General features: G+C 35.3%; 1 protein-coding gene and 1 pseudogene across 1 annotated transcript in view; one reads left to right on the forward strand and one right to left on the reverse strand.

Annotated features, from left to right (window-relative positions):
• The first annotated feature begins 7,840 nt into the window (after nt 1–7,840).
• On the forward strand, nt 7,841–9,021 carry LOC137730598 (senescence-specific cysteine protease SAG39-like; annotated as a pseudogene).
• Nucleotides 9,022–9,875: 854 nt separating this feature from the next.
• Nucleotides 9,876–12,669, reverse strand: part of LOC137730661 (calcium-transporting ATPase 10, plasma membrane-type-like) — a 28,737-nt gene continuing 25,943 nt past the window's right edge. Inside the window, exons 30-37 of the mRNA XM_068469633.1 lie at nt 12,392–12,529; nt 12,177–12,277; nt 11,480–11,525; nt 11,236–11,361; nt 10,815–10,922; nt 10,632–10,723; nt 10,368–10,467; nt 9,876–10,274 (exon numbers count right to left, since the gene is read on the reverse strand). Of these exons, the coding sequence (XP_068325734.1) occupies nt 10,263–10,274; nt 10,368–10,467; nt 10,632–10,723; nt 10,815–10,922; nt 11,236–11,361; nt 11,480–11,525; nt 12,177–12,277; nt 12,392–12,529 (723 nt within the window). The 3' untranslated portion in view covers nt 9,876–10,262. The remainder of the gene's footprint in view (nt 10,275–10,367; nt 10,468–10,631; nt 10,724–10,814; nt 10,923–11,235; nt 11,362–11,479; nt 11,526–12,176; nt 12,278–12,391; nt 12,530–12,669) is intronic.

Below are 12,669 nucleotides of genomic sequence, written 5' to 3' on the forward strand. Positions count from 1 at the left end.
CCAATTCCTTCCCAAATTAATTAATTAAGGCCTTAACCTTTCTTCTAATATATAAAAGAATCTGCCGCACAAAATAGGGCTCTCTCATGCTCTCCATTCATTCAGCCATCATCCACCCCCTACCACCATCCAACCTATCCATCCATCACCATAATTCATACCCAAACACCCTTGTGCCGCAACAAAGAAGGAGAAAGAAGAGAGGAGAAGCCTTGGACGTTTTGGCCATTCAATCTTGGATTGTTGGAGCGTTTCTAGGTGTATTCAATCTTTGTTTTCAATGTTTAATTTATATTCTCTTTGTTTTGCTGTAAACATGAGGAGCTAAACTTGTTTTAGCTAGGGGAGACTTTGAAACCATGATTATATTTGTGATATGAATTGATTAATTTCAATTGTGATTTCATAAGTTGTGAATGCAATTTACTTAACTGTTTGATTAAGAACTTATTCTTGTTTGTTGATTAAGGGTGCACACTTAATTTGCATGCTTGAATTTGGTGCTAGAATATAAGGGAGTTTCACATAATCGTTACAAACTTATATTCACAAGTAGTTAAGGTTGTTTTCACAATCATGTTAAGTAAATTCCTAGCATGAGTATCATGATGTCATAGTTACAAGTGCTTTGTCAATACTTATGATTTTCATAGAACGTAATGATCTTTGATTGTATCTCTATTATGATGTCATGTAGGGAACTTTTGAAGAATGCTTTTGGTTGTCGTATGATGTCATCCAATCCAATAACTAAAGGAAAATCTGAGGGTTAATTAGTGATGTCACGGTTAATCTGGGGTGTTGAGGTTCATGGTTTATTGAAAAAGCAACTGGAAATCAATTTGTGTTCAAATGTATCATGTGTGGAAAAGAATCCTCTAGCTAGCTAATCACCCATCCATATCCCCAAATTCGTCCAAACTTTATTTAAGTCTTTTAGTTACTTGTTTTCATCTTAAATTCGTCAAAAACCCAATCCCCTTTACTTTGTTGTGTCAAATCTATCCTAAATTGTGCTTTTAGGTGTTTTGAGTCAAAACCAATTCTATTTTCGTCCAAATTAAGTCCTAGAGTCTAGTTTGAGTCTATTTGATTGTTTTGTGTTGTTTTGAGTCTTTTCAATTTGTTTTGAGTCATATAAGTTTAGTTAAGAGTCTTTGAGTCTATTTAAGTGTTTTCAAGCCTAGTTTTGTATTCTTAAGTTAGTTTTCATTAGATTAGCAATCCCTCCTAATCCCCGGCCTAGAACAATCCCTACTTGCATCTTTACTACAATTGTCAACAAGAGAGTTTAATTTGTGTGCTATTATATATCACATCAAATTATTACCTTCACTTAAACATTTCTAATAGTTCATTACGTGAGCCTGTGTTTGTGTGCCATCAAGGAGGCTAATTCCCTGTGATTTTGTAAATCTAAAGCTAAAGAGCAAGGCATATATATTTGATGTGTAATGGCTTTGATTCTTAAAGAATAGTAGGCCATTCTTACATACCTTGAAAACAAAAATGAGGTACGAGTCTCACACTTGAGCTTGATTTATAAGTGCCACAATCTTTTAGATTATTCTTTATAACCATTTTTTTTTAAGGGGTCTTTTGATATGGGTCCAATTTTATAAGTCTGTTTTGAATGGAATCCACTTATATTACATAAGCATAAGTGGGGGCTAGTAAGTACAACAATCATCCATGTCAGCAATTAAAATGCACATAATTTACCAACAAAATTACAACAATTGCCATTAGACCCCTTTATCAGGTCTCTTGCAAATTAATCTCTTTGTTTATTCAAAAACCTTATCCTCCCATCTTTCAAATTGGTTTGCGTCCGTGTCCAGCGAAAACCTTGTTTTGAATTCTAAATCCGTATGAAGCTATGAAAGCTATAAATTTTCTCCCAGTATATGATGAAAACAGAATAGGCGAAGATTTGGTTCTGGCTTCCCGGTATACCTGGAGAACAGGTATTGTAAGTTTGGGTGTTATGTGAACTGAGATATGCTTTGTCGTATCTGTTTTTTAATTTCAATTTCAATTGAAAGGGGATATTCTTCATGTTTCCCTTTATTGATTGCACAATAAGTTTTGTTTGTAATCTCAGATAATGTTATTTTGTCATTATCTGGACATAGTTCGTAAATGTACTTTCTAATTGTATAAGGATAGGTACTTTCAAATTGTTGATAAAAAATGGATGTCGGTAATTTTCCTACATGTTAGGTAGTTTAAAACCGTCCCAAACAGTAATATGTCGTACAACTAATGGTGAATGTAAAAGTCATATTCTACAAGGATAGGTATACCTATAGAACAGGTATTATAACTTCTCGGAAGATTTCAATTTCATACATGGTCATATGGTATACCTGTAGAACAGGTACTTTCAAATTGTTGATAAAAAATGGTTGTCAGTAATTTTCCTACATGTTAGGTAGTTTAAATACAATATAAGTGGGATTTTTTTGCTACATGTTGGATTTTTTGCTACATGTTATCAATCATTTGGTAAGTTGGCATCTTGCGTTCATCCAAAATCCAAGAATTGAAGGATTCTGCAATATTAGAGCACATCTCACCATATTTTTTTCCCCCCTGAAGTATGCATTGGACCAGTTTTCTTTGGGTATGTTTTGCAAAAATTTCTGAATTATTGTACCACCATCCTTGATGAGAGTTTTCATTTCCTGATCGAACACAAGTTGGGATGAAGCGTAATTAACAACATTTTTGGAACAGGTTAGCAACGACTTCACCATAACCAGAACCCATCTGCTTTGGATATTTACTTTGTATATTCAATTTCAAATGAAACATGCAAAATAAATGTGGTGCTTCTCGAAAAACGGTGGAAACAGCTTCAAGTAAACAGCCTTTCCACCAAAGAATGTCCAAAATCAAGAAAATGAGGAATAATGCTAAAACAACTCCAATCATAATGAATTTCTTCCTTTTGCTATCATCAGGCGGCTCGAAATCTAGAATAAGTTACAAGGATAGTGACAATAAGAAAACAATAAATTTCCACCGGAAATTAAAGAGTACACTTTTCAAAAAGGCATAACATCAAACACCTTCTGTGCATTGGTTTTTTTTTTTTTTTTTAATAAAAAGAGAAAGAAGCATATCAATGAGAGATGATAGAAAGGGATTAGGGGGATTAGGATAAAGTCTTCATGTTTTGAATTCGCACAGCAAACAACAATAAAGTGGAGAACAATTATAATATACCTGACTTGAAAGTTAATTGGCATTCAATCTGCTGTGTTTTAGTCCTTTGATAGATGGAGAAGGTTGAGTATCGACAAACCACGAAGGAAAAACACGATCATAAAAATTGTACCTAGAGAATAGGTCTTCTGAAGAAATCTGCGATCATAAAAATTGTACCTAGAGAATAGGTCTTCTGAAGAAATCTGCACGTATAAACACATAATTTGTATAGAAAGTTACTAGAAAGTTAAAAGTGATTAAGCCTTCCTTAAAAATAGATTGATAAGAAATTCAAATTCAAAAATTGTTATCAAGAAATCTAGGAGAGATGAAGGACCACTGAACAATGAATTTGAATTCTGATAAAAATTTAAAACGTGGGAAATATATGGAGAACGTGCAAAATCTATAGGAGGGTAAAATAATAATAATAATGCAAAAAAATCAACCTAATTAGAAAAATTGCTGACATGGAATCCTAGTCTTTGGAGCTAAGTCAAAAGTAACTAAAAATTGGACTAATCCTAATGTTGGGCTATAAAATTGGACCTATTTCAAGTTTTCCTTTTTTTTTTTAATTTGTTATGTAACGAGTATATGAACGGCAGCACGTTTATTTATTTTTTTTTTTCCTCTCTTTTTTTTTTTTTTCGGTGGCTAGTTTTCTATGAAGATGTAGTAGAAAAGGTCAAAGTACAGTACTTGATATCTTCATCTCAAAATTAAGTTTGCTACGAGTGTTGGTCAACTGGTATCATAGTGTTCTTGTGCTATTAATTCGTGTTACTTTTTTTCATCGAAATTAATTCGTGTTACTTCAATATACCAATATAGTGTAGTTGAAGAAACAACTAAGACAAACTAGTAGTAAGGCTAATGCTGTTTTTCTTCTTCTTCCTCCTCAGGCTGCCCTTTCTGGTTTTCTTTCCCCGCGGCCACTACCACCAAATGCCCAGATTTAGGTGGTCCTCAGTGGTCTTCACAATCAACTATTAGAGCTTTTAGATGGTCCTAGGACCACCTTGGTCCCTTAATAGATCTACCCCTGCTTATGGTGTACATAGTGCAACTACTGCAGCGTCCAAGGTTAAACTCATGTTCTTAATGAATACCACAACCTATAGTGCACACTTGATGGATTCACCTATATGAGTATGGGAGTGGGGCCTCTTCCTATGAGAACTTAGGTAGGTTCTCTAGAGCACTCATGAATATCTAGGTGGGCGCATGGCTTATTCGCACCAACCTGAACAAGCTCGATTTCCGAGGATTCATTGTGGGTGGTTAGTCCTATGATTCACACAAAGAAATCTTGGTTCATAGAAAATTTCATTTTCACCACATTTCTGTGAGCTACGACTAGCTTGTCCTAAGACTGGTTCATAGTCCAAAAAAACACTAGTTCTCATGCGTTGGATTCTCACTTTCTGTTGGTACTTCCTTGTCCTCTTTAAACTTTTGTTTCTCAAGTTCCCTTATGGTGATTCGATTTGTATTTTGAGATGTGGGGGGATTGTTGGAATTTTTATGGTATTTCAAAATACAAAGTTGATTTATTTCCTTAAATTATGGGTGCTAATATTATCATTTAATTGTTTGGCATCTATCACTTCTTGTGTACCGTTTCTATAACAGCCATATATATATATAGTAGCCATTTTGCTTGTGCATTCATTCGCATCTTAATTTGATATCACTTATTTCCTTTGCAACTGTTAGTCATTATTTTGATGTGAATCATTATCCTTATATTTCCAAAATATAAGCCACTCCATAAGAGTTGATCAAGTGATTCTCTCATTTGAACCACTTTCAGAAAAACTCTCCCTCCAATTCTCTCCGCTCTCGTCTATGGATCCCTCATTCTTTCAAATGTTGATATGTCATTCAATTGTTTTGTACCAATAGAAGAATCAAGTTGTTCACTCGATCCAAGTATTGCGAATGTACGCTTACAAGGATCATAGGTTGTTGTATCCTGGAAAGTAGGGCACCACAACCTGCTACACATAGACATTATCTTAAATGAGCGAAATCTACTCTTAAGGACAGTGAATTTACACACTTCAACCTAAAATCTTGTTTTGATCAGGGATTGATGAAGAGCACTCTCTACCTACACAAGATAAGTATTTTATCGTACGTATTTGGTTTATTTTATTTGATAAATTGTTGAAATATGTTGGAACCCTATTGGACTCTAAACTTATCACATCAGGGTTTAAGTTTAGAGGAAGCCGAAATCAGTTAGAGTTAATATATGAATAAATATTATTTCCTTTAAAGTAGGACAATAAGGATAAACATGGTAGAGAGTGGATATCCCACGTTGGAAATCAAATGGACGTGGCGTTTAATCAAATCGTTTCCGTGATAGAAGGAAATGGTTGAGGTTGCACGTCTATAAAGGTTCAGTCCCTGCTTAAGGGGAAATGCACGTTCTTATTCAATAAACTAGCCCTATTCTAGTGAGAACATAAGGTCCCCATTGAGTAGAAGATTTACCTCTGCGAACTCAGTTACAATGGCTTCTTCAGGTTTGATTTACACTTTGCTTCTAGTTAATATTGTAATCTATGTGAAGCTAAACTAATAAAATTCCAACATTTGGTATCAGAGCAAATCTTAGCTCTTCATAGATTCATTCTGTACCATTTGTTTGTTGTGATGACTAATGTCGTGTTTTCATGAGTGTGCTTCTTCAGGAGCAAAGTGTTATAACCAATCAAATGTCAAGTGTATATTATATAACAATTTGCACAGTTTTATTTTCAAATATAAAAACCTCAACGACAAATACACTATATTAAAACATAAACACATAATGAGATTATATATAAAATCATAAATCACTAACTTGTTTCTGATGATAGAGGGTTGCAGAAGCAATCTCCTAAGACAGAAATTCGTCCCTACTTCAGTGCAGCAGTTCAATGGACGTCTATCTTGCAGGATACAACTATCTAATCCAAGTTCTTGCACTCGAACTTGGATTCTTGGCGAATCGGTTGTGTGGTTCTCAGAGAAATTTATGGAGGAATGAATCTGGAATTAATTGATCCTTGTTTCTGATTTTATTGCCATATATATAATGGCATCCTTTGAACTTATCCAACCTATCAGTTTTTTTAAAAAGAAAACCGAATGCAACTGTTCAATCAATTTAAAAACTAAACGTAACTGTTCAATCAGTTTTATCCTTTCGGAAAAAAACTGAATCCAAAAAATCAATAACGTAACTTGTGTTTTTTGTCCATCCGAGCCCAAGAGCCCCAAGGGCCAAGGCCCATCTTTGACATTTAATATATACACCCAAACCCTCCAACTCTAAGGCCAAGGTCCATGGCTTTAGCCTAATTCAATTCAAACTACAAGTGAGTGAATTCACTTATAAAGAGTTATGTGAAAGGGTGTATGGGCGATGTGGGACTGGGAGTCCCACATAACACAAGTTCCAACACAAAGTTGATACAAACTGATACGAAATCCAACTTCATTATCATTTAAAGGAAATCATGCTTATAAACCATTAAAACAAATGTTTGAAAAGTCGCAATTTCGTCCTCGTTATGCTTGCTCGTGTCAGCCGCGACACTACCGTCGCTGCTCCTCTCGAACCCATCCCTCTTTATTTGACAGGGGCGGAGATTACCACTCTATCAATAACAAGAATAAAATAGCAATTTAGTTTCAAATGGTTTTTTTTTTTTTTTTTTTTTTTTTTTTTTTTTTTTTTTTGGAGGGGGGACAAACTGCGTTTGGTTTGGTTTTTTTTTTTTTTTTTTTTTTTTCCTTCCTTCTTCCCGTTCTTCTTTCTGGGTTGCGTTCTTTTCTTCTTTTTTTTTTTTTTTTTTTTTTGGGTTGAAGATTAAGCAGGAGGATGAAGATGGGGGAGAAGAGAGAGAGAGTGGTGGGGTGGGGAAGGGACGAAGTGAGGGCTTTTTTTTTTTTTTTTTTTTTTTTTTTAACTTTTGTTTTAATATTTAAAAAAATATTAAATAATTTTTTAATAGAAAGTGGGCCCCGAATCAAGCCACGTCAGCATTTAACTAAGAAATAAACGGCCAAGCTAACGGAAGGTATAACATTGGCACAAATTCTAAAGATGAGGTATGACATTGTCAATTTTAAAAGATGAGGTATGAAAATGTCGTGACACTAATAGTTGAGGTAGTTTTTTGTACTTTACCCTATATTCTAATTAAGCAAAGTTATTTGCGTTAGAACATTAGATTCAAAATTTGAGTCTAGTTCTCCAAGTTAACGAATTTTGCAAATAAAACAAAGTTATATATTTGTATTGATTCTCATAGTTTAAGGTTATATGAACCAGTATATATGCAAATAAGGACATGTATTGCTAGTAATTTATTGTGACTTAAAACAAAAAACAATATAAAAATACATGCAAAACCTCGCAGGCATGCATGTGTGTGTGTATATATGATATGTCAGAACATCTTATAGGGCACGAAGATTGCAGCTCAACTTTTGGGGCACGAAGATTGCAGCACTATTCTCTTACCTACATAAACCGTGAAGAGACTGCCATTTCAGTATACCTTAGTTGCTTGAATTCATTTACTTCATCAAATACTATTGTTGCGTCCCTTACTAGCTATACACCATGGAGTCCATTAACCAGTGCTACTGCAAATGTATCTGTTTGGCTTTGATCTTCATGTTGGGAGCCTTGTCTTCTCAAGCCACTTCTCGTGCTCTCCAAGATGCATCAATGTATGGGAAATACGAGCAATGGATGGCTCGTTATGGACGTGTATATACCGACATTAACGAGAAGGAGAAGCGTTTCAACATATTCAAGGAAAATGTGGCATTTATTGAATCTTCCAACAAGGATGCAAACAAACTTTACAAATTGAGCGTCAATCAATTTGCAGACCTTACAAATGAACAATTCAAAGCCTCAAGAAATGGATTCATGGGGCACGAATGTTCAGCAAAGACTTCTTTCAAATATGAAAATGTTACCGCACCACCAACTGTAGATTGGAGAAAGAAAGGAGCCGTTACACCCATCAAGGAGCAAGGCCAATGTCGTAATCAATTTTATTTGGAGCCCCACCCCCTTTGTGTAGATAATATCGTTTGTTAAAAAAAATTACGATTTAATTGCAAGATTAAAAATCAACGTCTATTAATCTAACCCTGGTTTAATTTATCAAGCAAAAACAACCCAATATTTAATTTCAATTATATACATGCAGGATGTTGTTGGGCTTTTTCAGCAGTGGCAGCAATGGAAGGGATTACAAAGCTCACAACTGGTAAATTGATATCTTTGTCTGAGCAAGAGCTGGTTGATTGTGACACAAGCGGTGTAGACCAAGGTTGTCAGGGTGGTTTGATGGATGAAGCATTTCAGTTCATCAATTAAAACCATGGGTTTAGTACCGAGGCTAATGTGGAGTTGATGGTACTTGCAACACCAAGGAGGCCAATCATGCAGCGAAGATAACTGGTCATGAAGATGTGCCTGCAAACCGTGAAGATGCCCTAATGAAGGCCGTTGCTAATCAACCAATTTCTGTTGCCATTGACGCTGGCGGTTCCGACTTTCAATTCTATTCAAGTGGTGTCTTTACAGGAACTTGTGGAACGAGTCTTGATCATGGTGTTACTGCTGTTGGTTATGGAGCTAGTGATGATGGTACCAAATATTGGTTGGTGAAGAATTCATGGGGCACAGAATGGGGTGAAGAAGGGTACATAAGAATGCAAAGAGGTATTGAGGCAAAGGAAGGTCTTTGTGGCATTGCTATGGAAGCTTCTTACCCCACTGCATAATTTGAATTACCATAAAAACCAATGCCTACAAGTTAGTACATTGAAGATATATATCAAGATATGTACATGATCAACTTGTACGTTTGGGACAATATGTTACATGGTATCTGTATAAAAACTAGCAACTTTTATAATTACCAAATGAAGAACTCAGTTTATTTTAGTTGAATTGTCCACTTACGCGTACATTTACTCTTTTGCTTGGAATCATTAGGTAACAACTAAATACACACCGATATAATTACGACTTAAGGTTTTGGTTTTCAAATATTTTTTTTTAAAATAAGGGAACCAGTTGGTAGCTTTGCCATGACAGTCCACGTTTCCAAAGGCTGAAAAGACTCGCATAGACATTTCAGCTTCCTCCTGATTACGATCGTGTGATTCACCAACGCCATGTACTTTAACAAAAAACTCTCAGTACTGTTCACTTTAACGAAAACCACATTTTTTCACTAAAAAATCAATCCTGATACTATTTATTTTACCCTTTATTTTGTCCTTATCATTAAAACTCAAAGTTTTCAAGTCATTTTTATTAATTTTCCTTTGATTCTAATGGACGCGAAGGAAATTGGTCTTTAATCAAAATGTTCCTTATGGTTTTGTTAATTGTAATTCTGAATTTGAAAGATTAATGACTGTATACATATGTTCACTGCCTTTGTACTTGTCATATGTGACCTGTTCTCCCACAATGTTGCTGGGAAGAGAGCCATCCGGCCTACTCATGATTTGCATATCATTATTATTTTTTCGAGAACCCCTGATGGCATCAGAAATCAAATCGCGATTGAGGAACTATTCAAAATTAAATCAAATATTGACAACATAATAATCAGATGCAGACGGCATATTAAAAAACCGATCATTTCGGTAGTTGGGATTTGAATACCGATCATTTCGGCAGTTTCCCTTTGATCTTAATGCTTAGGGTTTAGGTTGAAATTTTTCTTTTTTTATAGACTAATACATCATTCCAAAAACAAGTTGAACTGTAAAACCCCAAATCAGTCCTTAAGTACATAAACTGCACAAGTAAAATTCAAGTCAGCAGAGACCAAACCGAGTATGGCTTCTGTAAAGCTGAACCGCTGCAAGTACACACCCAACTTAACAAAATATTAGTTTGTGGATTCTGTGAAATATGATCTGTCAAGCCAAAAACCGAAAAAGAGAATGATGCAGATCCAGAAAACTATGAAACCCGCTGCTGTAACTGCGGTATATCTTCACACTTCCTACTGACTACCCTGAAAGACGAAAGTGCAGGTGACTATTAATCACGGGCTCGGAATATAGTAATACATCTTAATCCCGAAGCTAAAATATACAAGAACTCTTACCTCTGGACTGTTTCTTCGCCCAGGGATCATTCTTGTAAAATACTTGAAGAGAGGAGTTTCTGGAACCGGAATCAGCTTCCCGAGAACAGCAAGAGGCCAACTGCAGAAGAGGAGAGTTGAGTGAACCAACAAAGGAAAACTAGAGACTCCAGAGGGTTTAACTTATACTACAAAACACACCATAATCATATAGCTTCGTTTGGGACAAATAATAAATATCATCGTAACATCAATTGAACTTTAACGGTGTCTTCACCAACTCACCTGATAAAAGCTATTACAGCTGAAATCAGCCAAAGATTCCAAGTAAGTGGTTTTGTTTTAGTGAACTTCCCAAGGAACTCGACTATGATAATCTGACCAAAAAAAAGAGGGAAAAGCCAAGTGTAAACAAATGCAAACTTTCACCAAAATCACATGAGAAAAACAAAAGCACTAAAGTATCACCTGAAGTACAAGAGTTACTGTCACTATTCCTATAAAAAGGTAGTTCTTGGTTATCCCCTTGAATATATTGAACTCATCAGGCTTTCGAGCATTGAATTCATTGAAAATCTGCAAGTTGTACATTACACTTATTAAAGACGTTGCAAGTTGAACATTACACTTATTAAAGACGTCCTTTTGATAAATCATGTTTAAAAGTACAAATGAATAAACTCTAGCAGCTTCATATCAGCTGGTCACAACACTAGAAATCCAAACAATATTCCACTAGATCTGAACTAACAAGTTACATATCATTTTCAACAGATCAACTTTAGTAGCAACTTAGTACAGAACTTAATAGGAAAACTTGACGTGAGAAGCTGATTTGTCAGACTTACTTGACAAGGGGCACCAGAGAAAACAACAAATGTAGACTTACCTGACATAGGACAAATGTATTGAATATCAGAGTATTCTTCACTGTGTTAGCATTGGGACCATGTAGCTTCAGTATACTTATTCCTCGGAAGTTGAGGACAAGTAGGACAGTGACTTGGTAGAAAGCCTGAAGTTCAGACAATAATGTCAAAAATATAAACGACAAAAGCAGAGTATGGCATGACAATACATGTTATAGAGCACCAATACTTCAATTTACAAAAAAAATCAAGAAACGCATGTACCTGAACCAACAAGTTCCTCCACATTATATTTGTTATGAGCGGCTCTCTGTAAAACATTGTACCATAAGTTCATTACTATAACCATCCGGAAAGCAAATAGTCTGCTTAATGACATGAAGTATCCAATACATATGGGCCAAGAAGAAGGCATGAACATTCAAAACAATAACACAACACTTTTGGATTCTGTGCACAAGACAGTGTAAAAAGGATTTGGAAATTTCTCTCGCAATCCCACTGATGCCTTACAATTTCAGAAGTTAGTTCCTTGTTAAAGTTATGTAAATAATATGGCTACGATAAGCATTGTCAAATGTTGATAAGGACTTGGAAAACTAGATGTAATCGATAAAAAGGAAACCTAACTGAAACACATTTGGGCACAAAATATGGAAATACTGTAACTAAGTTTGTCATAGAAAATATCGAGTCTTGTTCCCTTGCATCGCCTTTGAGGGTAGAGATCCGGAACACAACATAAACAAGAACTTTATCCTAAACAGCATGACAAAATAAATAAAGGAAATAAATAAATAAAGGAAGAGATGATAATTTTTTGTCAACTAAAACAAAATGCTCCCAAATTTTCCTAAAATTTAGGTGACTAACATATTGATTAAGATAGCGTATTTGGTGATCTAATGGGATTTTATGTTTTTGTTCTGTAAAAGGAAGCTGTCATCACATAAAATATTACCTTCGACCAACAGGGGGTCTGTCCATCAAGTGGTCTGTAGGTGGCTCCGTAGCCAATGCTAGTGCTCCAAGAGTATCCATGATAAGATTCACCCACAGAAGCTGCATCAAGCACAAGAAAAAGAGGCATCAACAGGTATACACATGGAGGACGAGAGATATATGCATATACACAGAGATAGAGATAGAGATAAAGAGAGTAGAGAGAGTGAGAACCTGAACAGCATTTAGCGGTACATCACCAGATGAAATGGCTGCCACGACATTTATAATTAGTGCTGCTACATTGACTGTAAGCTGGAATTGGATGAATTTCTGAATATTTGCATATACAGATCGACCCCATCTAACAACCTACAACCATTAGATGAACAAAAACACTGCTAAATATTGCAAATTTGGTTTCTGAATCGGCACTTGAAATAATAATGAAAAAACAGACCAAAATAGATTTTAGATACACATACGGCCATTCTCCAATCCAGACTTTAACA

The sequence above is a fragment of the Pyrus communis genome, chromosome 4, assembly GCF_963583255.1.
Source record: "Pyrus communis chromosome 4, drPyrComm1.1, whole genome shotgun sequence".
Classification (NCBI taxonomy): domain Eukaryota; kingdom Viridiplantae; phylum Streptophyta; class Magnoliopsida; order Rosales; family Rosaceae; genus Pyrus; species Pyrus communis.